We start from the raw sequence: 27,043 nt of genomic DNA, 5'->3' as shown, positions 1-27,043 counted from the left end.
GATCTAGTGTGGTGCCCTCTACAGGGAATCTGGTGTGTGCGAACAGGGCAAGAAACTGCAAGGCTCTTCATCCGATTGGTTTGAAGGGTCTCACTGAGACATGCAGTTTAAAGCAGGAACTATAAATTAGATTAAAATCATGTACAAAAAGCAAAATAATTGAGAAACGTAGATGGAATTAAAAGAGAAAAAAGACACAGAAAATTAAAAAAAAATTCTTTAAATCTCCAACACTAATTAACTTCCGAAGGATTGAGGTTCAACAACTGTAAAATCAAGTTTTCAGAGTGGAGATGATGTGAGGCAATAATTGTGACTTATCACACCATCATTCACTACTCCTGAATGCACCAGCCCTAACTCTTTCTGGCATCCTCAATGGGGTAATAAGTGGTCAAAGACCCCAAATTCAAGTCATCAAATTGCTTTTAGTGCCGAGTCTATTGGCAAAGATTGTAACAGCGCATCCTGTGGAGGAGCAGAATATCTCCAATGGCACCGTCTGGATTTCCGCCGTTAACTGTGCCTGTGCGGACTCTGGAAGATGCTGTCAGATATGCTCCATAGAACCATAGAAACATTACAGCATAGAAGGAGGCTATTCAGCCCATCGTGTCTGTGCCGGCCGAAAACTAGCTGCCCAATCTAATTCCACCTTCCAGCATCTGGCCCATAGTCTTGCAGGTTACAGCACTTCAGGTGCATATCCAGGTACCTTTTAAAAGATTTGAGGGTTTCTGTCTCCACCATTCCTGGCAGTGAATTCCAGACACTCACTACCCTCTGGGTGAAAATAGTTTTTCCTCATGTCCCCTCCAATTCTTCTACCAATCACCTTAAATCTGTGCCCCCTGGTAATTGACCTCTCTGCTAGGGGAAACAGGTCCTTCCTGTCTATCTAGGCCCCTCATAATTTTGTACACCTCAGTTGCGTCACCCCTTAGCCTCCTCTGTTCTAAGGCAAACAACCCTAGCCTATCCAATCTTTCCTCACAGCTGCAACTTTCAAGCCCTAGCAACATTCTTGTAAAGTTCCTCTGCACTCTCCAGAGCAACTATGACCTTACTGTAATGTGGCGACCAGAACTGTATGCAATACTCCAACTGTGGCCGAACCAGCGTTTTATACAGCTCCTGCTTTTGTATTCTATACCTCGGTCAATAAAGGAAAGCATTCCATATGCCTTCACCACTTTATCTACCTGTTCTGCCACCTTTAGGGACCTGTGGGCATGCACTCCAAGGTGTCTCACTTCTTCTACCCCTCTCAATATCCTCCCGTTTATTGTGTATTCCCTCGCTTTATTTGCCCTCCCCAAGTGCATTACCTCACACTTGTCCAGATTGAATTCCATTTGCCACTTTTCTGCCCACTCCATCAAACCATTGATATAATTCTGGAGTCTACAGCCATCCTCTTCACTATCAGCTACATAATCAATTTTGTGTTATCAAATTTCCCAATCATGCCTCCCACATTCAAGTCCAAATCATTAATATATACCACAAACAGCAAGGGACCCAACACTGAGCCCTGTGGAACACCACTGGAAACAGCTTTCCATTCACAAAAACATCCGTTGACTACTACCCTTTGCTTCCTGTCACTGAGCCAATTTTGTATCCAACCTGCCACATTCCTCTGTATCCCATGAGCTTTCGTTTTACTGACCAGTCTGCCATGCGGGATCTTGTCAAATACCTTGCTAAAATCCATATAGTCCGCATCCACAGCACAACCCTCATCAATCCTCCTTCCTCAAAGAATTCAAATAAGTTAGTAAGACATAACCTTCCCTTAACAAATCCATACTGACCATCCCTGATCAGTCCGTGCCTTTCTAAGTGGGAGTTTATCCTGTCCCTCAGAATTGATTCTAATTTATCCACCACCGAGGTCAGACTGACCAGCCTATAATTATTTGGCCTATCCCTCGCACCCTTTTTAAACAATAGTATAACCTTCGCAGACCTCCAATCCTCTGGCACCTCGCCCGTATCCAGTGAGGATTTGAAGATGATCCTCAGCGCATGCGTTATTTCCTCCCTGGCTTCCTTTAACAACTTGGGATGCAATCCATCTGGCCCTGGTGATTTATTCACTTTCAAGGATGTCAGACCCTCTAGTACTTCCTCTCATTTTGTTAATTGTATTTAATATTGCACACTCTTTTTCTGCAATGTCTGCATCATTCCTCTCCTTTGTGAAGACAGGCAAAATATTCATTAAGAACCCTGCCCACATCATCTGCATCCACATGCAAGTTCCCTTGTACATCTCTGATAGGCTCAACCCGTTCCTTAGTTATCCTCTTGCTCTGAATGTACTGATAAAACATCTTTAGGTTTTCCTTGATTTTACTTGCCAATATTTTTTCATGTCCTCTCTTAGCTTTTCTAATTTCCTTTTTTACTTCACCTCTGCACTTTCTATACTCCTCTAGGCTTTCTAAAGTATTATTTTTTTGTGATCGTCATAAGCTTTCTTTTTCTGCTTCAATATATCCTGTAAGCCTCTAGATAACCGGGGGCTCTAGATTTGGCTGTACCACCCTTTAACTTTGTCGGGACATGCCTACACTTTTTCTGTAGAATCTCGCTTTTGAATGCCTCCCATTGGTTTGCCACTGATTTTCCTTCCAGTGGCTGTGTCCTGTCCACTTTTGCCAGATCACCTCTCAGTTTTGTAAAATTTGCCTTCCCCTATTTAGAACTTTAACTCCTGTCTTATCTTTGTCCTTTTCCATGATTATGCTAAAACTAACTGTATTATGATCTCCAAACCATCTCCAAATTGGTCACCCACTGTTACTTCATCTACTTGCCCAGCTTCGTTACCAAAGACTAAATCTAGAATTGCACCCCCTCTCGTTGGGCTTGTTGCATGCTGGCTTAAAAAGTTCTCTTGAATGCAGTTCAAGAATTTTGTGACCTCTGTGTCCTTCACACTGTTTGTATCCCAGTAGATATTAGGGTAGTTGAAATCCCCAACTATTATTGCCCTATAGTTTTTATTCCTCCATCTCCCTCTCACTATTTGGGGGTCTATACTACACTTCTAGTAGTGTGGCTGCCCCTTTATTTCTGGTCCTCACCCATATGGCCTCATTTGCTGATTCATTTAGCATATCATCCCTCCTCACAACTGTTATTGATTCCTCAATCAATAATGCTACACCCCCTCCTTTTTTATCCCCTTCTCTATCCCGCCTGAAAACTCTATATCCAGGGATGTTGAGCTGCCATTCTTGCGCCACCTTAAGCCAAATTTCCGTTATAGCAACAATACCATGTTGCCACGTGTCTATCTGTGCCCTCAGCTCATCGACTTTATTCACTATACTCCTTGCATTTAAATCAGTGCCTTTTAACACTGCCAAATTCCTGTGATGTACACTTTTTAACCTTTACTTCTTCTGTCTTTCCGAGTCACTCACTAATTTTCTGTCTTCTGTTCCCTGGCCTCAAATTGGCAAACTAGTTTAAACCATCCGCAACAGCACTAGCAAACCTTCCTGCAAGGATATTTGTCCCAGTCCTGCTCAGGTGTAGATTGTCCAGTTTGTACAGGTCCTACCTTCCCCAGAACCGGTCCCAATGGCCCAGAAATCTGAAGCCCTTCCTCCTGCACCATCTCTTGAGCCATGCTTTCATCTGCTGTATTCCACTATTTCTATACTCACGAGCATGTGGCCTTGGCAGTAATCCAGAGATTGCTACACTTGAGGTCCTGCTTGTTAATCTCTTTCCTAACTCCCTAAACTCAGTCTGCAGGACCTCATCCCTCTTTTTTCCTATATCTTTGGTACCAATGTGGACCTTGACGTCTGGCTGTGCACCCTCACCCTCCAGAATGCTCTGTAGCCGCTCAATGATATCCATGATCCTTGCACCAGGGAGGCAACATACCATCCTGGAATCACGTTTGTGACCACAGAAACGCCTATCTGTTCCCCTAACTATAGAATCCCCTACCACTATTGCTCTCTTGTCTTTTCTCCTCCCTCCTTGCACAGCTGAGCCACCCATGGGGCTCTGGTCATGACACTCGCTGCACTCTCCAGAGGAACCCCTCTCCCATTGGTACTCAGAACTGAATACCGGTTAGAAAGTGGGATGCCCTCCGGGGACTGCTGCACTACTGCCTTGACCTTGTCTGTTTGGCAGCCACCCAGTCCCCCTCTGCATGCGCTCTGTTAAGCTCCAGGGTGACTACCTCCTGAAACATGCTATCCACATAGTTCTCTGCCTCACGGATGCACCACAGTGACTACAGTCACCACTCAAGTTGAGAAACCCGGAGCTCAAGCTTCTGCAGCCGGTGACATTTCCTGCAGATATGTTTGTCAAGGACACATGGTGCGTCCATGACTTCCCACGTACTACAGGAGGCACATTCCACTTGGCTGAGCTGCTCTACCATACCTTAGCTTTACAAAAACAGTTTTTTATTTTTGCTATTGTAATAAGTAGAATAACTTACCAATTACTTGCCAATCAGCTTCTTCTGCTGTACCGTGGAGGCTGAAAAAGCAAAAAAGAAAGAGACCAAAGAGCACCTCCTTCCCCTAGTCAGTAAAATCCCTCACACACAACTCACAGCCTTTCTCTCTGTCCAAATAGTAAAATTCTAATTAATTAGTAATTATTACTAAATTATACTAACTAAAACCTTACTAGTGCCAACCTTACCACTTACAAGGTAGCTATTCGAGCATTTAAAAAAAAAAACAAAATCCAGGCCATCGTCTTGATGAAGAATGAAAGTTCATGATTGTTCCTTGATCTGTTTCCTAATTCATTGTGTACTTATAGCTCTCAATTTTTGGACTCGTGTTTACCCTCTACTGGGGTTTTAACTTCATAGAATCATAGAGCACTGAAAGAGGCTATTCAGCCCATTGTGCTGGTGCCAGTTGTTTGAAAGAGCTTTCCAATTAGTCCCACTCCCCTGCTATTTTCTCTATAGCCCTGCAATGTTTCCCTTTTTAAATATTTATCTAGTTCCCTTTTGAAAGTTGCTACTGAATCTGCTTTTACCATCCTTTCAAGCAGTGCGTTCCAGATCATCATAACCTGCTTTGTTTGAAGAAAAGAGTTTCCTTATGTCACCTCTGTTTTTTCTGCTAATCCCCTTAACTCTGTGTCCCGGTGACTGACCCTTCAGCCACAGGAAACAGCTTCTGCTTATTTATTCTATTAGAACCACTTGTGACAAATCTGGTGGTGACTAATTTATTAGCTCATACTTTTCCAGGTGCTAATTAATTTTGTCCTAGATTATTGTCTCAAACTTTCCCCACCACCGATGTTAGGCTGACTGGCTAGTAGTTGCCAGGTTTATCCCCCTCTACTTTTTTCAGACAGGTGTGTAACACAGTCCTCGTGAGGATTGTGGCCAGGGTTTCCGCAATTTCACCCTTGTTGTTTAACCGGGAATGTGCTTTTGCTTCCTGGAGGTTGTGTAATTGCTATGTGCTGAGTTATTGGAATCTGTTCATTTTTTTATGGTTTTTTTTGTGGTTTTCTAGGGAATTGGGAGAGTGCTCACCAAATAATGTAAATTAGACGCAAGGCAGCAATGTGTGGGAAATGAAATTCTAAAAATGGCTCACTTAAAATACTGTGAACTTTGGCGTTCTATACTAGTTTGAAAGATGTGAAGTAATGTAGATATCCTGCCTTTTATTTCCAATCTAGTTCACTCTTCCCTCCTCCTCTGCCTTCAGCATCGATCGCTCCATCCTCCAAATGTCCATGTTTGTCACATTGCACCCTCCTGGCTTCTTTTTATGTGTTTGCTGAGTCAGCACTGATGTATCTCAGGGCTGCATTCTTGGCTCTTTGTTCTTCAGTAGTTGCATGCGATCCCTGCTGACATTATTTGGTGTGGATACAGCGATCTTCTGTATTGACTTCAGGAGTGTTGCCACTCTTTCCAGCGACCAGTCCAACATTAAAGGTTGGAGGATCCAAAACTGTTGCCAGCTAAATGTTGATGGAGCCAACGCAATTCTCTTTGGGTCCTTCAACCACCTAATGCCTCTAGCTTCATCTTGACTTACTGCTCAACTTTTGAATTCAGCTTACTTCCCTACATTTCTTCTGTTACTGTGCCGACTTCGTTTCATCTCAGAAGCATTGTGCACCTCTTTCTCTCCCCCCACTTCCGAAAGTCTCTTCCATCATCTCTTCCTACTTCATAAAATGCAAGTCATCACTATGGCTGCATTCTGATTCATACTGAATGCTTCATACAAAAACAGAATACTGTAGATGCTGGAAATGTGAAATTAAAACAGAAAATGCTGGAAATACTCAGGTTAGGCAGCATCTGCAGAGAGAGAAATAGTTCATGTTTTAGGTCAGTGATCTTTCATCTGAGTCCATACTTTCATCCTCGTGATGTTATGACCTCGGTGAGATTGTTAATGTGAAGAATACACAACATGAACCCCCCCCCCTCAGACCAATTTAAAGAATTATGCGACAAGATTTTCACATTTTAAGACTTATTACAACTAAACTAAAACAAATCACTATTAACCAGATAGTACTTTGTAAGTAGCTGATACCTCAGTTACATAGGTATTTTCTTTACTTCTTAAAATGCTTGTAAACCTCACACCACACTTGTATGTATGTCACAGTCCTTTTTTATGGCGAGATCCATTGTGGTTAAAAGTCCCAAATTCCTCCCAGTTGCAATGGTTTAGATCTCTCAGACCTTTCTGAAATCGATGTCCTCTTTGCTGACTTCTTCCGAACACTTTCAACCAGCTATCTGTGAATAATGTGATTTCAGGTGATGCAGCTGTTTTTTCTACCTTTCCTGCAAACGTCAACTTTCAAAACTGGTTCAAGTCTTCGCAGTCTTTCGCTGTATATCTTCAGAGAGCAGGTGACTCTCTCGGTCTCTCTCGCTGCCACTGCTGGTTGTCTTCATTTCTTCCACCTGGCTCTCGGTCTCTTTTACAGCCTGTCTTGATACTGCTACCCCTGAGTTTCTTCTCTTACAGCCTGTTTGCCTTCAGAAAGTCTGTTAAATTTATCTGGACTCAAAAGTCAACAGCTTATTGTACTGATCCCATGTGCAAAGTCCAGAAGTCTCTTTTCACAAAGCCACTTGGGCCTCTCCATTGTTCCCAGGTGCAAACACTGCCTGGTATGTTTACATTTACCGAATTACTGGCGCCTTGTTTTATGACCTCAAAATCTGGGAGGATGAAACCCATTGTTCTTCAGGTGTTAGCACTGCAGTCTCTGTTCTTCAAAAGAAAGTCAGTTGATCTGTGTTCTCTGTTATCCTGGTAACTACAATTGCTGTCTTGTCCTTTCACAGAGTGGAGGTGAGGTCATTTGCCCTTCCAGACTCCATCTTAACTTTTATAAAAAATCACAATTTTAAAAATACAATCAGATTACAAGGTTCAGCATTCACAACAATGACCAGTGACTTCCTGTGTTCCAGGGAAGGAACTTCAAAATCCACATCTCTTCAGGTCCCTACAAATTGGCTTAGCTGTCAGTCTTGCCTCTGAGTCAGAAGGTCATGGGTTCAAGCTCCATTCCAAAAACGAGCACAAAATCTAGGCTGTGCTTCAGAGGTGTCATTTTTCGGATGAGACGTGAAACAAGGCTCCATCTGTCGTCTTGGGTAAAAGATCCCACCACACAATTTGAAGAAGCACTGGGGAGTCTCCACAGTGTTCTGGCCAACATTTATCCCTCATGATCGAGTCATTTATTTCATTCCTGCTTGTGTGACCTTTCCGTATGCCAGTTGGCTACTGCGTTTACTACATTACAACTGTGACTACATTCCAAAAGTACTTAACTGGCTTTAAAATACTTTGGAATGTGATGAGCATGGGAAAGGTGCTGTATAAATGCAAGTTCTTCTTTACATGTGCGATCTCCTTTATCTCTATGTCCCTTTGCTTATCTGTTGCTCTGAGACAGTGACATATGTATCCTCCCTCACTCTGCTTTTCATCAGCCATTGCTACGCTCCCACCCTCTGGACCTCCCTTGCTCAGTCCTTACGCCTTTTCATTTCCCATCCTACTTTTATGACCTCCATAGAGACCATTAATGGATACGAACTTCCCAGTGACCAATTAAAGAATCATAAGACAAGATTTCAAGTTTTAAGACACTTACTATAACAACTAAACTAAAAATCAACATTAACCAAACAGTACTTAATAAGTAGCTAATTAAATTAGAGAAAGGTATTTCTCATTAATGTATTAACACACTCGAAAGCCCCACACCACATTTATGTTAGAGTGCTCTCAGGGAAAAGGTATCCTTGACGTTAAAAGTCCCAAACTCCTCCCAGCTAGAATGGGCTGGATCTCCCAGTATCTTTTTCAAGCTAACGTTCTCTTTGCTCACTTTTTCCGAGCACATTCGACTGGACTTCGGGTAATAAGGAAATCTCTGGTGACCCCGTTTGTCTTTTCTCCTCTGCGAACCTGAGGCCTTCAAACCAGGTTCAAGTCTTAGCAGCCTTTTGCTGTATCAGGGATCTGAGAGCAGCTGTTTTCTCAGAAACAGCCCGCTGGTGTTTCTTTCTTTCTCTCTCTCTCGCTCTGCCCGTTCTTGTTTCTTCCTTTCAGTCTCCAGACCAAGGAACGTCTCTTCAATTTATCTGGATCAAAAGTCAATAGTTGTTTGCCTTTGACAATTTTCAGAGACCATAAGTCTTGCCGTAGCAAAACCACCTGGGGCTTCCTTTGTTTTCAGGAGTTAAAAATTGCAACTCAAATCTGCAATTTAGTGTCTCAGCTCCCTGTTTCCAATCTGAGAGTTTGGGAGAACAAAAGCCATGCTCCTTTAGCTGTTAAAACCTTGCGCCCTGCTTTCAAAAGGGCCTTTGATCTGGCTTCCTTGTTCTCATGATAACCACCCTGGCTTGTCTCTGGGCAGATTTAATATGAGGTCACATTTTGCCTCTGAATGTCCATTTTATGCTGCATTAAAGATCAGTTTTTAAAATGTAACCTTGCTACAATCACAATTATTACAGTGCAGAAGGAAGCCATTCGGCCCATCATGTTTGCGCTGGCTCTCTGAAAGAGCAACTCCTTCAGTTCCATTCCCTGCCTTCTCCCCATAATCCTGCACATTCTTCCTTTTCATATAACTGTCTAAGTCCCTTTTGAATGCCTCCATTGAACCTGCCTCCACCACATTCTAAGGCAGTGCATTCCAGACCTTAACCACTCGCTGCATGAAAAAGTTTTTCCTCATGTCACTTTTGCTTCTCTACCAAATACTTTAAATCTGTGCCCTCTCATTCTCGATCATTTCACGAGTGGGAACAGTTTCTACTCTGTCCAAGCCCCCCATGAGTTTGAATACCTCTACCAAGTCACCTCTCGGCCTTCTCCTCCAAGGAAAACAGTCCTAACTTCTCCAATCTATCTTCATAACTGAAATTCCTCATCCCTGGAACTATTCTCATGAATCTTTTCTGTACTCTCTCCAATGCCCTCACATCTTTCCTGAAGTGCGGCGCCCAGAACTGGACACAATACACCAGCTGAGGTTGAATTAGTGTCTAAAACAAGTTCAACATAACTTCCTTGCTCTTGTACTCTATACCCCCATTAATAAAGCCCAGGATACTGTATGCTTTATTAACCCTTCTCTCAACCTGTCCTGCCACATTCAATGCCTTGTGCACATATACACCTAGGTCCCTCTGCTCCTGCACCCCCTTTAGAATTGTACCCTTTATTTTCTATAGTCTCTCCATGTTCTTCCTACCAAAATGAATCACTTCACATTTTTCCGCATTGAACTTCATCTGCTACCTGTCTGCCCATTCCAACAACTTGTCTATGTCCTTTTGAAGTTCTACACTATCTTCCTCACAGTTCACAATGCTTCCAAGTTTTGTATCATCTGCAGACTTTGGAATTGTGCCCTGTACATGAAGGTCTAGGTCATTAATATACATCAGGAAAAGCAAGGGTCCCAACACTGATCCCTCGGGAACTCAACTACAAACCTTCATCCAGCCCGAGAAACATTCATTAATCATGACTGTTTCCTGTCACTCAGCCAATTTCGTATCCATTGTGCTACCGTCCCTTTTATTCCATGAGCTACAAGTTTGCTCACGAGTTTGTTGTGTGGCACTGTATCAAACACCTTTTGAAAGCCCCTGTACTACACATCAACAGCAATGCCCTCCTCAACACTCTGTTACCTCCTCAAAAAACTCCAAGTTAGTTAAAGATGATTTTCCCTTAATAAATCTATGCTGGCTTTCCTTACTTAACACGAGTTTGTCCATGAGATTATTGATTTTTGTCCCAAATTATTTTTTCCAGACGTTGTCACACCATCGAAGTTAAACTGACTAGCCTGTAGTGGCTGGGCTTATCTTTACACCCTTTTTAGAACAAAGGTGTAACATTTGCAATTTTCCAGTCTCTGGCACAGCCCCCAAGTCTAAGGAAGACTGAAAAATTATGGCCAGAGCTTCAGCGATTTCCACCCTACCGTCCCTCTAGACTTGGATGCATCTCATCCAGTCCTGGTGCTTTATCCACTTTAAGTACAGACACCCTATCTAATATTTCCTCTTTATCAATTTTAAACCCCTCTGGTGTCTGACTGATCCCCTCTTTCAACATTGCCTGGGTTGCATCTTCTTCCTTGGTAAAGATAGCTGCAAAGTATTCATTTAATACCTCAGCTATGCCCTCTACCTCCATGTGTAAATCCCTTTTCTGCTCCCTAATCGGCCCCACTCCTTTTTGCCACCTTTTTACTATTTATATGCCAATAGAAAACTTTGGGATTTCCTTTAATGCTCTCTCTTTGCTTCTCTTATTTGCTTTTTCACTTCCCCTCTGGACCTTCTATATTCAGCCTGCTTCTCAATTGTATTTTCTACCTGGCATCTGTCATAAGCACACTCTTTCTTCTTTATCTTAATGTCGATCTCTTTTGTCATCCAGGGAGCTCTGGATTTGTTTGCCCTACTTTTCCCCTTTGAGGGAACATACCTTGACTGTGCCTGAACTATCTCTTCTTTGAAGGTAGCCCATTGTTCATCTACCGGTTTTCCTGCCAGCTTTTGACTCCAATTTATTCGGCCCAGCTCCATTTTTACCCCATTGAAGTTAGCCTTCCTCCAGTTAATTATTCTTACCCTGGATTGCTCTTTGTCCTTTTCCGCAGTCAGCCTAAACCTTATGGCACAATGATCCCCTAAATGCTGTCCTACTGATACTTGATCCACTTGGCCCATCTCGTTCCCAAGAACCAAGTCTAAGAGTGTCTCCTTTCTCGTTGGACTAGCTACATACTGTTGTAGAAAATTTTCCTGAATACACTCTAGGAACTCTTGCCCTTTACACTGCTACAATCCCAGTCTATATTTGGATAATTAAAGTCCCCCATTATAACTACCCTATAATTTTTGCACCTCTCTGTAATTTCCTTGCAAATTTGTTCCTCCACGTCCTTTCCACAAGCTGGTGGCCTATAGACAACATCGAGCAATATAACTGCACCTTTTTTGTTCCTTAGCTCTAGCCAAATTCTGTCCTCAACCCCTCTGGGACATCCTTTTTCTCCAGCACTGCAGTGTTCTCCTTAATCAATACTGCCACCCCTACCCCCTTTTTTCCCTTTCCTATCTTTCCTGAACACCTTGTATCAAGGAATATTTAACAACCAGTCCTGCCTTTCTTTGAGCCAGATCTCTGTTGTAGGCACATCATATTTCCACATTGCAATCTGCGCCTGTATCTCACCAGTCTTATTAACCACACTCTGTACATTCACATACATGCACATTAACCCTGATTCAGACTTGATTACTTTCTCCCTTACTCTGACCCCACCTGATAACATGCTATTCCCTACTCTCATGCTGTCTTTCTCCCCCAGTATTCTATTCCTCTCTGATACTTGCTCCTGGTTCCCATGCCCCTGACAAGTTACCAATTTTGCTTCCCTCCAATCTGAGTTCACTCTAAGGTTCTCTCTCCCCTGACAATTTAGTTTAAACCCTCCCCAACAACACTAGCAAATCTCCCTGTAAGGATATTCGTCCCAATCCTGCTAAAATGTAAGCTCTCCATCTTGTACAGGTCCCACCTGCCCCAGAGCCAGTCCCAATGTCTCAGAAATGTGATGCCCTCCCTCCTACACTAGTTCTCCAGCCACATGTTCAATCACTAAATTCTCCTATTCCTATGCTCACTTGCATGTGGGACTGGGAGTAATCCTGAGATTACTGCTTTTGAGGTCTTGCTTTTTAATCTCCTTCCTAGTTCCCTAAAGTCTGCTTTCAGGACCTCATCCCCTTCTTACCTATGTCATTGATACCAATGTGGACCATGACGGCTGGCTGTTCACCCTCCCCCAGAAGAATGTCCTGCCGCTGTTCCATGACTTCGTTGACCCTGGCACCAGGGAGGCAACACACCATCCTGGAGTCACCTTTACTGCTGCAGAAACGTCTGTCTGTTCCCCTAACTAATGAATCCCCTATCACTACTGCTCTTCCACTCCTCTTCCTCCCCTCCTGAGCAGCTGTGCCACAAACTTGGCTCTGACTGCACACCTCTGAGGAACTATCACCCTCACCAATATCCAAAGAGGAAAACCGATTAGCGAGTGAGATCGTAGGAGACTCCTGCGCTACCTGCCTGGTTCTCTTAGACTGCCTGGCGGTCACCAATGCCCTACCTGCCTGCATGCTCCTAACCTGTGGTGTGACCACCTCCCTAAACGTGCTATCCACGTAATCCTCCGCCTCGCTAATGCACAAAAGTGACTTCAGCCGCCACTCGAGTTCCGAAACCCGGAGCTCAAGCTTCTTCAGCTGGTGACACTTCCTGCAAATATGTTTGTCTCGGACACTTGGTGCGTCCGTTAAAGGCCGGCTCGTGTCTGCCAATGAAACCCGACCCAAGCCCAACAGAACCGCATCTGGTCCAAGTCCTTTCATTTCTCGCGCGCCCAACCCAACCGTCAGTTAACTTAGCTTCCTTTTTTCACTTTGTTGCTTATCTGCACAAGCTTAAAAAAACTGTAACTAAACAACCTTTCAAGTCCAAAATGTATATTAACATTGGAGTCACATACTGGAGGTGGTGATAGTGTGTCTGACCTGACCCGAGCCCTAATGCTGGACCCGGCAGAGCGACCCAAACCTGACACGTCGTCTGGTTCGGGTCGGGTAGCCATGCTCTGGCGTCCATACCTTCCCATGTGCCACAGGCTGTATGTTCCACTCGGCAGAGCTGTCCTGCCATCCCTTAACTTTATAGACTATTTATTATAAGTGGAATAGCTTACCAGGTACTCACCAAACAGCTCCTTCCACTGCACCGGAGCAAGAACCAAATACTGGAGGGTTAAAAAAGTAGAAAAATGGAGCATCTCCTCCCCCCTTCACTGAACTCACCACTCACCAAAATAGAATCTGCACACTCAGCTTACAATTTGCACTCCGTTTGCAAGCTGCACCCAGACCTCTGTATTTATACCTTTTGAAGCTGAAACTGCCGCAGCCATATTTGACTGGTCAGCTACTTAACTAATCAGCTATTCTGCAGTAGAGCCTGTTAATCCCTGCCTCAGACTGTAAGAAACTGAGTTTACTTTCTTAACTCTACTTTATCTAGAGGGTAAAGCCCAGTTAAATGCTATCTGCAGACCAGACTTTTATAACAACACTTAAAATCTCCACTCACCAAACTCAAATCTCCATACTCAGCTTGCAGTCTGCACACCATTTGTTAGATTCAACTGAGTGTCTTGCTAGGTCATTTCGGAGGGCAGGTAAGAATCAATTACGTTGCTGTGGGTCTGCAGTCTGCTGTAGGTTGGACCAGACATGGAGGGCGGATTTCCTTCCTTAAAGGGTAGTAATGAACAATTTGGGTTTTTACAACAATCCATTAGTTTCATGATCACCATTACTGATGCTAACTTTTTATTCCAGGTTTGTTTGTTTAACTGAATTTAAATTCTCACACTGCTGTCATAATATTTGAATTCGTGTCTCTAGATTATTTGTCTAGATCTCCTGATTCCTAGCCCAGTAGCATGACCACTATGCTACCATTCCCCATATTAAGTCCAGCGTTCATAACAAGGCCCTTTTACATTGTGCCTTCTTCCTTTCTTTCTCCTGATTTGTTTATCTATCTGAAGAGTGCTGTAGAACTGTAAATTGGCTTATCCACAGACACTTGGGTGAATCACTTGAATTGCAACAAAGGAAAATAACCTTTCCTGGGGAAAATATTTTAAAATCTGCGCATTAATGCTGTTTTTGAAATACAGTTACAAGTGTACCAATCTCTCAACAGGGAATTGACAAATTTATACTCCGATATGAGGAGGAACTGCGGGTGACGTAGTAGCAGTACATGGTTGTTAAAGGATGACCATCTAGAAATTATATATGATGAATATAATTCATGGCTGAACAAAGTGGCCAATAATGTGAAGAGAGTTGTGGAACTGTGTTGAGATTTGCGCAGCACTGATCATCATGCAAGCCTTTTTACAAAAAAAAAGTCAAATGACTTGTGCTACAATGAACATCAATAAACAGTTGTAAAATTTGGAGACCTGGGAACTGGAGAATGACGTTGAGCCAAATGATTATTTAGGAATGGCAAATAAAAACCATGGCAAGACAGTGAGCATGGAACAGTCAAAGTAGACGTGGACAACGAAACTGAGCATTGAAGGGACAAGGTAGCTGTGGATAACCAGTGAGGATTCAAGAGCCAAGGTAGCCATGGAATTCCCATGAGCACTGAAGAGCCAATGTAGTTGTGGATAACAAAACCGTGGTAGTAGAAAGAATAACTAATCATCTGGACTTGATTACATCAAAATATAGTAGCACTGGGGAAAAGATCGGCCATAAGATTATCATCTTGATCTTAATTATCAACAACCTTGGTTTTTAGGGGAATCATTAATAAAATCAAATATCATTTTGTGGTAGTAAACGAAGAAGGGCAATTATTGACTGTCAGTGGGTTCTGAGGCTGAAGTTAGACAGACAGTTCTGATTTTCCTGAGCACGAAGAATGAAACACTTTGCAGATTCCACTAAAATATCTGTTGAACAGCAGCCTTCATTGCCCAGCTTTTGTTGTAACACATTGGTCAGCAATTTCAAAGTTTGCCTTTCACATGATACAGATTAACCTAGTGCACTAGAGGAAAGGTTCACAATGCTCAGGAGCTGGAGGTATCATCTGACGGGTACTGTAGAGTTAAGAGTGTATGGGATTCAGCGAATTGCAATTAAGTTGATCAGAGATATCAATCCTTTCCAACCAGTCTAGTTGACCTCTCTTTGTCACATGAAAACCCTTACCCCTCTCAAAGGTCTAACTAAACTTTCTTTAAGGTGGCCAGCTCCTTGCCACAGAAGTCTACTCACTTATCAATAATGGGTCGGATATTTCTACTGTGCAATTTTACATTTATTTGGACTTGCAGAAAATTTCTTTCCCAAAATATGAACTCATCCAATTTAAGTTTAAGCATTTTGGTAACTTGTACAAAGGGAGATTCTGTTGACTAGTCTGGGTTTTAACCAGGGCAACAACATTTTATCTGCAAGCTCTTTACTCAATGGGAATTACATGTCAACTATGTAGTTGAAATGAGTGTCCTATGGGTGGTCTTTTAAATGTTGGACTGCATTAAATAGATAGGAGACTGTTGACTGCAAATATATAAACTTTGAATAGATCAGCTGCATGATGTAAGGACATTAATGAACTTTACAGTACTGATACAAACCATAAATGTGCATTTGGGGGGGACAAATAATCGCATTGTGTTTGTCAATTTTTTAGATGCATTTTACTACACTTGTTTTAAAAATCAAAGTTTCTTTAGTGCTGTTATTTAGCCAAACAATCCCGTATTGAGCAACAGTCAGGAATGGTCAATGTGAGATTCGTACAGGGCTTTCTCCTTTATTCTAACTGGAATTCTGGCCCTGGATGTTTTTTTGCTCTGCAGTAAATTTTGATCAAAATGGGATGAAGCCTTGTCCCAATGGAATGTACAATTTATAATGTTTTGAGTCAACAGTGCTCTTTTTTTTTTTTAAAGTATTCTGGGGATTTGGGTAACATCTCTGGTTACTGTGAGGAATTGGTAGCCGGCTACTTTCTTGAAGGTAGGAATGGTTTCTGTGACTAAGTGGTTTGCTGGTCTGCTTCTGAGAACAGAGCCACGTGTAAGTCAGACTGAATGGGATCGCAGGTTCATTTGCCTGAAGGGTTGGGTCTGCAAAAAAAAAACCTGGCCCGAGCCCGACAAAACAACATCGGACCCGGCCCGAGTCCTTCCATTTTTTCCTATGCCCGACCATCGGTTAACTTACTTTCCATTTTTCACTTTGTTGCTGATCTGCACGAGCTTAAAATAACTAACAAAACTACCTTTCTAGTCCAAAAATTACAATAACAGTGGAGCCACTTACCAGTGATAGAGCATGTCCGACCCGGCCCGACCTGAGCCCGAATGCTGGACCTAGAATTGAGACCCGAACCCGACACATGTCGTCTGGTTCGGGTCAGGTAGCAGGCCTTTAAACCAGCTGGGGTTTTACAATCGCTCTTATGGTCAAATTATCATTTATTGAATTTAATTTCACAGCTGGCCTTGGACTATGAACTTTCAACCTAAGTTGCTAGTCCAGTACCACAACCAACACTACATCCCCGATCAATAAATCCATATTTTATTTAAAATATATTCAGGACTTGTTTTAAATGAATATTCTTTCATTAAATTTATGAATACAATATATGGATAATGTTTTCATGCAACATTTTTTTCTTCTCTACAGGATAACATTTTGCCATCTGCCCTTCCAGAGTAAATGGTTGTATGTTGGCACAGAAAGAGGCAATGTACATATTGTCAATGTGGAGTCTTTCACACTCTCAGGATACGTTATTATGTGGAATAAAGCCATCGAACTGTGAGTGCTTCATTCTTGTAGTGCAAAGTATTAAGCAGGATAATTTATGTGCTTATTTTCAAGTAGATGATCAACAACTTTTGTCAAGCTTGGCCCCAGTATAGATGTCTTAACCCGTTGGGGCAAATATTAATTATTTTTGTCAATTAGCTTTTATTTCTTATTACGTACATACATGGTTAAAACCAGTTGCAATTAAAGGAATGCAGTTTGGCTAATACACAGTGGACAAAGTGTTTGTGATGTGGTTCAGGAAGGCTTTCATACACAAATCTTTACCAGTATCATTGTTGTTAGATGAAGAAATGCCTCACGGCTTATCCAAAGTGTTAGAAATGGGTTAGTGTGTTCCCATAATGATGAGGTGGCAGCGGTGTTGCTGGGAGTTAAGCCAAAAAGTTCAAATACATATATCCTTTAAAATTGATGTTTTAATTGGCAACTCTGAGTTTTGGACACATTTCTTATTTTCTTTTTTCTGATCAAACTTCAAAGGGTATTACAAGTGCATTTCAGGAAGGCAGAGGCTGTACTGAAACTGTCAGTGAGAGAAGGCCAGGGGAGCTCTTTGAAAAGCTAGCAGTGAATGACATGTAAAATTATAGTCCGGGACCCTGTTTCAATTCCAGTTTTAGTGCGGAAAATGTATGAGCTGTTTTCTATACATCTGAGGAGGAATAGCTTGTATGTCACTGTAAATCCTTTGTTTGTCTTTGCTCCTGTCTACTTAACTATTCACTATTAAATCTGTTCAATTTATAGGAACAGGAATAGGGTATTCTGCCATTCAGTTAGATCATGGCTTATTTGTACCTCAATTCCATGTATCTGCATTGGTTCTATAACCCTTAATAGTCATACAAAAATCTACCTACCTCAGTTTTGACATTTTCATTGAACCTAGCCTCAACAGCATTTTGGGGGAAGAGAGTTCTTTTGTATGAATCCGTGCTTCCAGCCATTACGCCTGACTGGCCTAGCTTTAATTTTACAGTTATGCACCCTTGTTCTGGACTCCCCCACCTTACCAGAGAAAATAGTTTCTCTCTGTGCCCTCTAAAATCCTTCAATAATCTTGAACATCTCAATTCGATGCCCCCCAATCTTCTGTACTGTAGTTTTGTGTCTTCCTCCAGTGTGGATGTGTGCAATTAGTGAAAATTTTGCAAGGTATATTAGATAATGCTGGTTTTAGATGGCTGAGATGTTAAAAGGAATAGCCAGTTGCAAGAACTCAGACGGAAAAGGGTCTGGTTGCACAAATGATTGGGCCTTTGTTTAGAAGCTCAGCTGTGTGCCAATGTTTTCTTTAATGACTTGAGTTAAAACTTTGCCGACATTTTGGTTGGACAAGTCATGCCAATTATCCAACTTCTTTGCGAAGTAAGCAGGAAGTCTGTTGAGATGGGGAAATAAGTTTAAAAATAACGCTCATAGGTGCAACATCCAAAATGGCTATCTTGTGCAGTCAAATTTATTTTGGCGATTGCATGGGTCCATGGCAGCTATTATGGACCAATGAATGTTCTTGTTTTCTGCTACCTCATGAAAATGCCGTTTTCCAAGTATCTTTTGAACCCCAACATAAACGTCATTGATGTAGGAGTAAAGGATAGGCCATTCGGCCCCTTGAGCCTGTTCCGCCATTCAATTACATCATGGCTACCTCAATTCCATTTACCTGCCTTAGTTCCATATCCCTTGATATCCTTAGCCCTTCTGACTGAGGCTCGATTTTTAATAGCTATGTGGGAAACATCTCGCAGGTATTCCTAATGTTAAATGGCCGATTAATTTTTGCAAATTGTAGCACTTTATGGTTATAAATGCTTTAGCTATGCACACTGATCTGAAGAAAGGAAAATGGTGGTCAAAAGAAGTGTAGATTATTTATTGATTTTGTGTGACACAATGGGTGCATGCAAGATCATAGATTTTTAGTAAGCTACATAGACGAATAAGATCTTGTCTCAGCCAGAACAATCAAAAGAAATAGATAGCGTCTTTGATGTGTTCTTGGGTTCCTCCCTTGCTTTCATGCTTTTTTGGACTGTAGTTTTCATATTTATATGTTTTCATGAGGAACACTGCCCAGATTTACAGGAACTACAACTTGTAAAGCACTAGAATTCCAGTTACTAGCAACCTATTTGGTCTACAAGGCACTCCTTTCCAATGTCCTTGAACCTGTTGTCACTTCCCTGACCTGTGCCCATCTCTCCTGCAGCTCTTTTCCCGAAGCTTTGCAATCCCTTATGCAGCACTGAGATGTCCAGAACCAAAGTTATGAATTACATTGTGTATGACTGATAATGCTGCATTATGCCTACCCGACCTCTCTGCATCCTTTGACACAGTTGACTGTACCATCCTCCTCCAATCCCCCTCCTCTGTTGTCTAGCACAGTTTGGTTGTGCTATTACTTATCTGATCTTAGTCACAATATCTCTACCGATGGATCCATTCAAGGCTCCTCCTCCTCCTCTTCCATCTCAACTCCATACTTTGCCTTCGCCACATCCTTAACTGACACTGCTTCCACTTATATTCCGATGATATCCAGCTCTATACCCTTGCCGTCAACTCCACCCTCCTCCCTGGTTGATCCCTCAGACCAAACTGGACTTTTCACAACCTGTGCACCCTGTTTTGGCATTGAACCAAGCTTCCAGCTTCATATTCTCTCCATCATAAAGACAACCTCCATCCCTATCTCAGTCCATTTGGCACTGAAACCCTCATCCATGTTGTTATCACTTACAGGCTTGCTTACTCTTCATCCTCCACCCTCCATGAACTCCAGTTTGGCCAAAACTCATTTGTAGGTATCCTGTCAGTAAATGGAAAAGTCCTGGGGAAAATTGATGTACAGAGAGATTTGGGTGTTCAGGTCCATTGTTCCCTGAAGGTGGCAACGCAGGTCAATAGAGTGGTCAAGAAGGCAAACGGCATGCTTTCCTTCATCGGACGATGTATTGAGTACAAGAGTTGGCAGGTCATGTTACAGTTGTATAGGACTTTGGTTTGGCCACATTTGGAATACTGCGTGCAGTTCTGGTCGCCACATTACCAAAAGGATGTGGATGCTTTGGAGAGGGTGCAGAGGAGGTTCACCAGGATGTTGCCTGGTACGGAGGGCGCTAGCTATGAAGAGAGGTTGAGTAGATTAGGATTATTTTCATTAGAAAAATGGAGGTTGAGGGGGGACCTGATTGAGGTGTACAAAATCATGAGAGGTAAAGACAGGGTGGATAGCAAGAAGCTTTTTCCCAGAGTGGGGGATTCAATTACTAGGGGTCACGAGTTCAAAGTGAGAGGGGAAAAGTTTAGGGGGGATATGCGTGGAAAGTTCTTTACGCAGTGGGTGATGGGTGCCTGGAATGTGTTACCAGCGGAGATGGTAGACGCGGGTACGATAGCGTCTTTTAAGATGTATCTAGACAGATACATGAATGGGCAGGAAGCAAGGAGATACAGACCCTCAGAAAATAGGCGACATGTTTAGATAGAGGATCTGGATCGGCGCAGGCTTGGAGGGCCGAAGGGCCTGTTCCTGTGCTGTAATTTTCTTTGTTTCTTTGTTTTTCTGTCCTGCATTAAGTCCCGATTATCTATCACCCTGTCTTTGCTGACCTACATTGGCTCATGTTCCCCCAATGTTATACATATAAAATTCTCATCCTCTTTTGAATATCATCATAGCTATGTCCCTCCCGATCTCTAATCTCCTCCAATACTAAAAATACTCCCCTTCCCCTCTGTTACTCTGACTCAAGCCTCTTATGGATTTCTCTTCCTCCTTTTGCCCAAACCAAATTGGACCCATGCTTTGGAATTTTCCCTCTTAGCATCTGTACCTCCCTCTCCTCCTTTAATGGCCTCTTTCAAACCAACCTCTTTGACCAAACTGTTTCTAATTTCTTCCTCAATGTCCTTTTCCATTTAGTGCTCTGAAGTGCCTTGTGATATTTTTCTGTGTTAAATGTGCTACATAAATGCAGGTTGTTCTTGCAATTACAAGTTTTTGTGTGATTGGCACCAGTTGGCTGGGCTGATGGCTCCCCGGCTGGTCCATTTGGTGTCCATTCTCAGTCCGGATGGCAGGTCAGTTGGACTACAGTCTGCCCTTGTTTTGACACAGACTCTTTATAATCTTGCGTTAGGTTAGTTGAATATTTTTGAATAAATTAAAAATTTACCTAAAGGTATAACTAGTTTAAATAATTGTATTCTCATGGGCATTAAAAGTCTTACAAATTTGGCTGGTGATCTGATGGCCTGTAGCTATGGTGATGCTCATATCAAGTATAGTTAAACCTGCAATTATGGGATGAGTAGGGTAAGGATGTTTAATGCATGCCATGTAATGTAGTTTAATTCAGCAGCTCAGTATTGGCAGCTGAATAAATTAGTAATTGGGATTCTTTCAGCTTGAGAAACTTGTTGAATGAAGTTGCCACTGTCAATAGTTGCTGCTTGAGCACGTTGTAATGTAATAGCCATTTTCTATACTGTTTGAAAGCTTTGCACGATCATGATTTTCCCCTTCCTTTTATAGCTAAATGAATGTTTTAATTGCAGATCATCAAAAACCCACCCAGGACTGATTGTCCACATCAGTGACAACCCCATGGATGAAGGCAAGGTATATGTGACTCACATAATGGATAACTACTTAAAATAAGCCTCGATGGCAAAATAATGTGGGAAAACTGTCGTGGGAGTTGAAGGATTTTTCATCTGCTTTACCATTGATACTGAAGTTACTGAACATCCTACTCTCATTTCTGTCCAATCCATCTTGTTCTTGGACTATATTCTAACCAAAAGTAATCCTTTTTATATTGGGGATATGTCTATTTGCGTTTTAAATGATTCAGTTAATTTTGCATTCCTTGTGATATGTAGTTTGTTCTGGAAGCTCATGGTGCAATGCCTTACATTGTTCATTGTTTTCAGAAAGATATGTCCCATTTCTCTTTACCTGGATCTATATGAAAATATCATCAGTACTGCCTCATTTACACGTTAATCTACATACTTGATTCAAATTTTCTAGCCCATATTCTTCTTTCTGTTTGCATCAGTCAAGTGTTTGCTGTGCACCATTTGAGAATTCTTTTTGCAAAAGCATTGTATTGTTGCTTTAAGTTAATATTTCAAAGTTTTTGAGTCTTGTGTTACCACTGCTTTTGAATTTTAAAAGCTGCTCCTTCTGTGTTAGTCAACAAACTGTTTCCAGTATTTTCTGTTAAATCACAGGCCTCAAAATCTGTCCAAACTTTCATGAAACTAGGAAGCAGTGGACCAGAAGTGTTAAAACTTAGCATAAAGAAGCAACCTGCCATTTTTGTTATTGGTTTTGAAAGAAATATCACAGGTGGAAAAGACCCCTAATAATACACCCATAAACAACAACTTGCATTTATATAGCACCTTTAACATAGTAAAATGGCCCAAGGTGCTTCATAGGAGTGTTATCAAACAATAGTTGATGAGTTATCCATTGAGAGGGATATTAGGATTGGGAGCCAAAAATCTGTTCAAAGAGATATGTTTTAAGGAGTTTCTTAAAAGAGAGAGGGGCAGGGAGGTTTAGGGAGGGAATTCCAGAGATTAGGGCCTAAACGGCTAAAGACATGGCTGCCAATAGTGGAATGGAGTTGGTGGAAACGTGCCAAATGGAATTCAATCCAGATAATTGTGAAGTAATGCATTTGAGGAGGGCAAAAAAGCAAGGGAATACACAATAAATGGAAGGATATCGAGAGGGGTAGAAGAAGAGAGACTTTGGAGTGCATGTTCACAGGTCCCTGAAGGTGGTAGGACAGGTGGATAGAGTGGTGAAGAAGGCATATGGAATGCTTTCCTTTATTGGCCGAGGTATAGAATTCAAAAGCAAGGATGTAATGCTGGAACTGTATAAAATGCTGGTTCGTCCACAGTTGGGGTATTGTGTACAGTTCTGGTCACCATATTACAGAAATGGCATCATTGCTCTGGAGAGAGTACAGAGGAGATTTACAAGAATGTTGCTAGGGCTCGAAAGTTGCAGCTGTGAGAAAAGATTGGATCGGCTAGGGTTGTTTTCCTGACAACAGAGGAGGCTGAGGGGTGACTTAATAAAGATGTACAAGATTATGAGGAGCCTAGATAACGTAGACAGGAAGGACCAGTTTCCCCTAGCAGAGAGGTCAATTACCAGGGGGCACAGATTTAAGGTGATTGGTCGAAGGATTAGAGGGGACATGAGGAAAAACTTTTTCACCCAGAGGGTGGTGGGTGCCTGGAATTCACTGCCAGGAATGGTGGTGGAGGCAGAAACCCTCAATTCTTCTAAAAGGTACCTGGACATGCACCTGAAATGCTGTAACCGGCAAGGCTATGGACCAGTTGCTGGAAGGTGGGATTAGATTGGGCAGCTCATTTTTTCAGCCGGTATGGACACGACGGGCTGAATGGCCTCCTTCTGTGCAGTAATTTTTCTATGGTTCTATGGAGATGTGCAAGAGGCTGGAATTGGAACCCTCAAACACATATCGAAAGTGAGGAGGAGAAGGAAGTACCTTCCAAGAAGGACTGTGTATTGGACTCCCAATTCATTTCCTCTTCAACACTTCAAAAATATTGACACAGCACCTAAACTCGGAAATCTATCTTTAAGGAAAGAACCTTGGAGAACAGCGGGCCAGCTAACACGTAGAGAAAGGGGATTAGGCTATCAGATACTGACCATCACTCACCTCTGCAATGAGTGTTTATCCATAAATAATTAATTTCACAGCTGTGTTGTCATGTCTGTACTGCCTTCACACAGGCTAAGACAACCAGGTTTTCACAGTGTGCAAGTGTTCACATGTAACCTGTGAAGCTTGGAGTTGGAATTACAGCTATCCCAGTGATGGCTTTTTTGCAAGATTTCAGGTAGTACCACACAAATGTGTGAGATCACTGATTCGTAAACATTCAAAGCCACCTGTAGCAATAGACTTGTGGCAAAAGTGTGCCAATGAGCTTCTAATGTCCCAGTCACTTTCTTTACAGAAGCGCAAGTCTCTGCGAGTCTTTGGCACGGTTCCTGCAAGGATTTTTTAATACCACCTGCAAAACCAGCCCAATGCACATATTCAATTTGATGTATAAATTACTGGTTGTTAGCATGTTGTAAATCTTGTGAAGCGATGGAAGAAATAAATGTAGAGGGTGTTGCTAGTGAGAATAGCCTGAAATTAGTTGAATTGGCTGGGAATTGTAATCTAAAAATTAGAAAAACCTCTCAGCGCTACATTGTGAAGATGTCATCTTTTTAAAAAGTTAAATTGACGTCCTGTCTGCCTATTCAGGTGACACTATTCGAAGGAAAATAGAGAAGTTCTCTTGGTGTCCTTGCCAACATTTGTCCCTGCATCAAAACCACCAAAAACAGATTAAGTGGTCATTTGTCTTATTGCTGTTTGTGGGACTTTGTGTGCAAATTGGCTGCTGTTTTTACCGACAGTACAACAGTGACTACTCTTCAAATGAAGTTATTAATAGACTGTAAAGCACTTTGGAGTGTCTGTAGAATGTGAGCAGTGCTATATAAATGCAAGTTCTTTATCTAATTTTCCGTTCTATGTAAATCTTGCACAGCCTTATCAATTCTGTCCAGTTCTACAAATTGGGAAATTGCTATTTTTCTCCCTGCAATGTCCTGCATCTATGTCGCCAGTACTACTTTTTTGTTCCTATGGCTGTTTTTCCCCCTTCACATCTTTAAATAGCCTGCCAACCTACTTTATTCTAGCCACTGTGGAGTTTAATGAAGTAATAGGATATTTTTTATCCATTAATAGAACATAGTCAGTCATTGGCAAGTGTTTTCAAAAAACTATAAAGAAGTCATCCTTACCCGGCCTAAAAGTATCCTGGCAAGGCATGGCCCCACATGACCTGACAATCTAATCTAATTCTAGCCTGGTTATGTCTCTGACTGGACTGCCCAAAAATATCTCGACTCAGTGTGACGCTGAAGATCTCTTAGTCCAGCTCTGAAAATATCCTATTCTGGTGCTCAGTGCCTGGTCATTGGAGGTTCAGTTGTGTTTTGGGCTGAAATCCTTGAACTGTATGTGTCTTCTTTGGCCTCCTTATCTCGAGAGACAATGGGTAAGCGCCTGGAGGGGGTTAGTGGTATGTGGAGCAGCGCCTGGAGTGGCTATAAAGGCCAATTCTAGAGTTACAGACTCTTCCACAGGTGCTGCAGAAAAATGTGTTTGTCGGGGCTGTTACACAGTTGGCTCTCCCCTTGCGCTTTTGTCTTTTTTCCTGCCAACTGCTAAGTCTCTTCGACTCGCCACACTTTAGCCCCGCCTTTATGGCTGCCTGCCATAATGAACTGTATGTGTACTCCTGATAAAACATAGTGTAATATTACAAAGCATATTGTATTCTTTATGTAAAACTAGCTGATCTTGCATGGCTATTTTATAAGGATGGGGTTGCTACACCAAGTAACAAACTATGTCATTCTGCCACTTAAGGCTACAGATTTTTTTTGTGATCTCCTCAGATTAATTGAACACTAATTGGCTACTAAACAGACTCCTGCCGCCTACACCAAACAGGTATTTTCTGTTAGGGGCAAGTTTCTCTAGAATGCAAATAGTTCCCTTTATTTATCTTTGTAGAAAGAAAAGTGAAGTGTGGCACAAAATTAGCATTTAGAAAAATGTGACAGACAATACATGCAAGCTTTATATATGTTTGAGATTTGTACTTGGACTAAACTGGTAGTAGGTTTCTGATATTAAGCAACACTGGGGTGGAAAGGTGTTCAGGAGTTTATAGTATTTGAGAAGAGGGGTCTGGGTAGTGTCGGGAGAGAGGAGGAGGTTCTGGAGTTTTTATTTTTTTTTTAATTTAGAGATACAGCACTGAAACAGGCCCTTCGGCCCACTGAGTCTGTGCCAACCAACAACCACCCATTTATTCTAACCCTACAGTAATCCCTTTCCCTATCACCTACCTACACTAGGGGCAATTTACAATGGCCAATTTACCTATCACCTGCAAGTCTTTGGCTGTGGGAGGAAACCGGAGCACCCGGGGAAAACCCACGCAGACACACGGAGAACTTGCAAACTCCACACAGGCAGTACCCAGAATCGAACCCGGGTCCCTGGAGCTGTGAGGCTGCGGTGCTAACCACTGCGCCACTGTGCTGCCCATTAGTTTGGCAGCACTTTGTTCAAAGAAAATGTAGCATTTCCTTCATTTGTTTTCCCTTACCCACACAGCTACATGAATTATAATGTTTTTGATCTGAAAATGTAACCAGTGCACAGCTGACTGTAATTAGCCTCGTCTTTATGAAATGTTTACCAGAAAAGCTTTCAGAATTCAATTCCATTGGGTTTTTGTTTGACAGGGAGAGGGAGCAAAGACACTGATCATAATGAAATTAAATATTCTATTAACTAAAATATTCTGTTTAACAGATACTTCGAATTTTAAAATGATTAGCAATGCTTTATGAATGCGTGCATGTGTCTCATAATTTGCGATCTGCAAAATTAACACGGTTGATAACTTTTAGCTGAAAATTCACTCTGTAGCTTCCTTTTAAATCATTTTTTAAAAAGTCATCACAGACCTAACTCTTCACTTGTACTGAGAAATCCCTGCTGTGTACACTGTAGACTCCCTTCAACAAGAAGATTCAAATTTGTGGCCTAGAATATCACTCCATGTCTTCCAAGAAGATTAGGCCATCAAAGGCCACACAGTTAAGTTTGGTGAAATATGTATTTTTAAGCATCTTTTTAAAATAAATATCTCATTTTATCATCATAGTTCCCAGGCAAATTGGAAGAAAATAATGAACAGCATTTGTAAGTGTTTTGAGCGATTTGAAATTTCTAAAATTTGCAAGAGTAATTATAGTTCACATCAGTCAGTTGGATGAAATATGATTTGACTTGGAATAAATTTAGTTCTGCATTAGACTTTTGGACCAAAAATGTATGTTTTAGATCTTAATTGGTGAACTTTCTGGAA

General features: G+C 41.9%; 1 protein-coding gene across 4 annotated transcripts in view; it reads left to right on the top strand.

Moving 5' to 3' along the window:
- Nucleotides 1-27,043, top strand: part of stxbp5a (syntaxin binding protein 5a (tomosyn)) — a 216,033-nt gene that overhangs the window by 58,161 nt on the left and 130,829 nt on the right. For all 4 annotated transcript variants that reach the window (XM_068044510.1, XM_068044511.1, XM_068044509.1 and 1 more), the window contains exons 5-6: nt 16,871-17,005; nt 21,587-21,650. In XM_068044510.1, coding sequence (XP_067900611.1) covers nt 16,871-17,005; nt 21,587-21,650 — 199 coding nt within the window. The remainder of the gene's footprint in view (nt 1-16,870; nt 17,006-21,586; nt 21,651-27,043) is intronic.

This window comes from Heterodontus francisci, chromosome 13, assembly GCF_036365525.1.
Source record: "Heterodontus francisci isolate sHetFra1 chromosome 13, sHetFra1.hap1, whole genome shotgun sequence".
Classification (NCBI taxonomy): domain Eukaryota; kingdom Metazoa; phylum Chordata; class Chondrichthyes; order Heterodontiformes; family Heterodontidae; genus Heterodontus; species Heterodontus francisci.
Note: the sequence above shows the minus strand (reverse complement) of the source record. Positions and strands in the feature narration are given on the sequence as shown.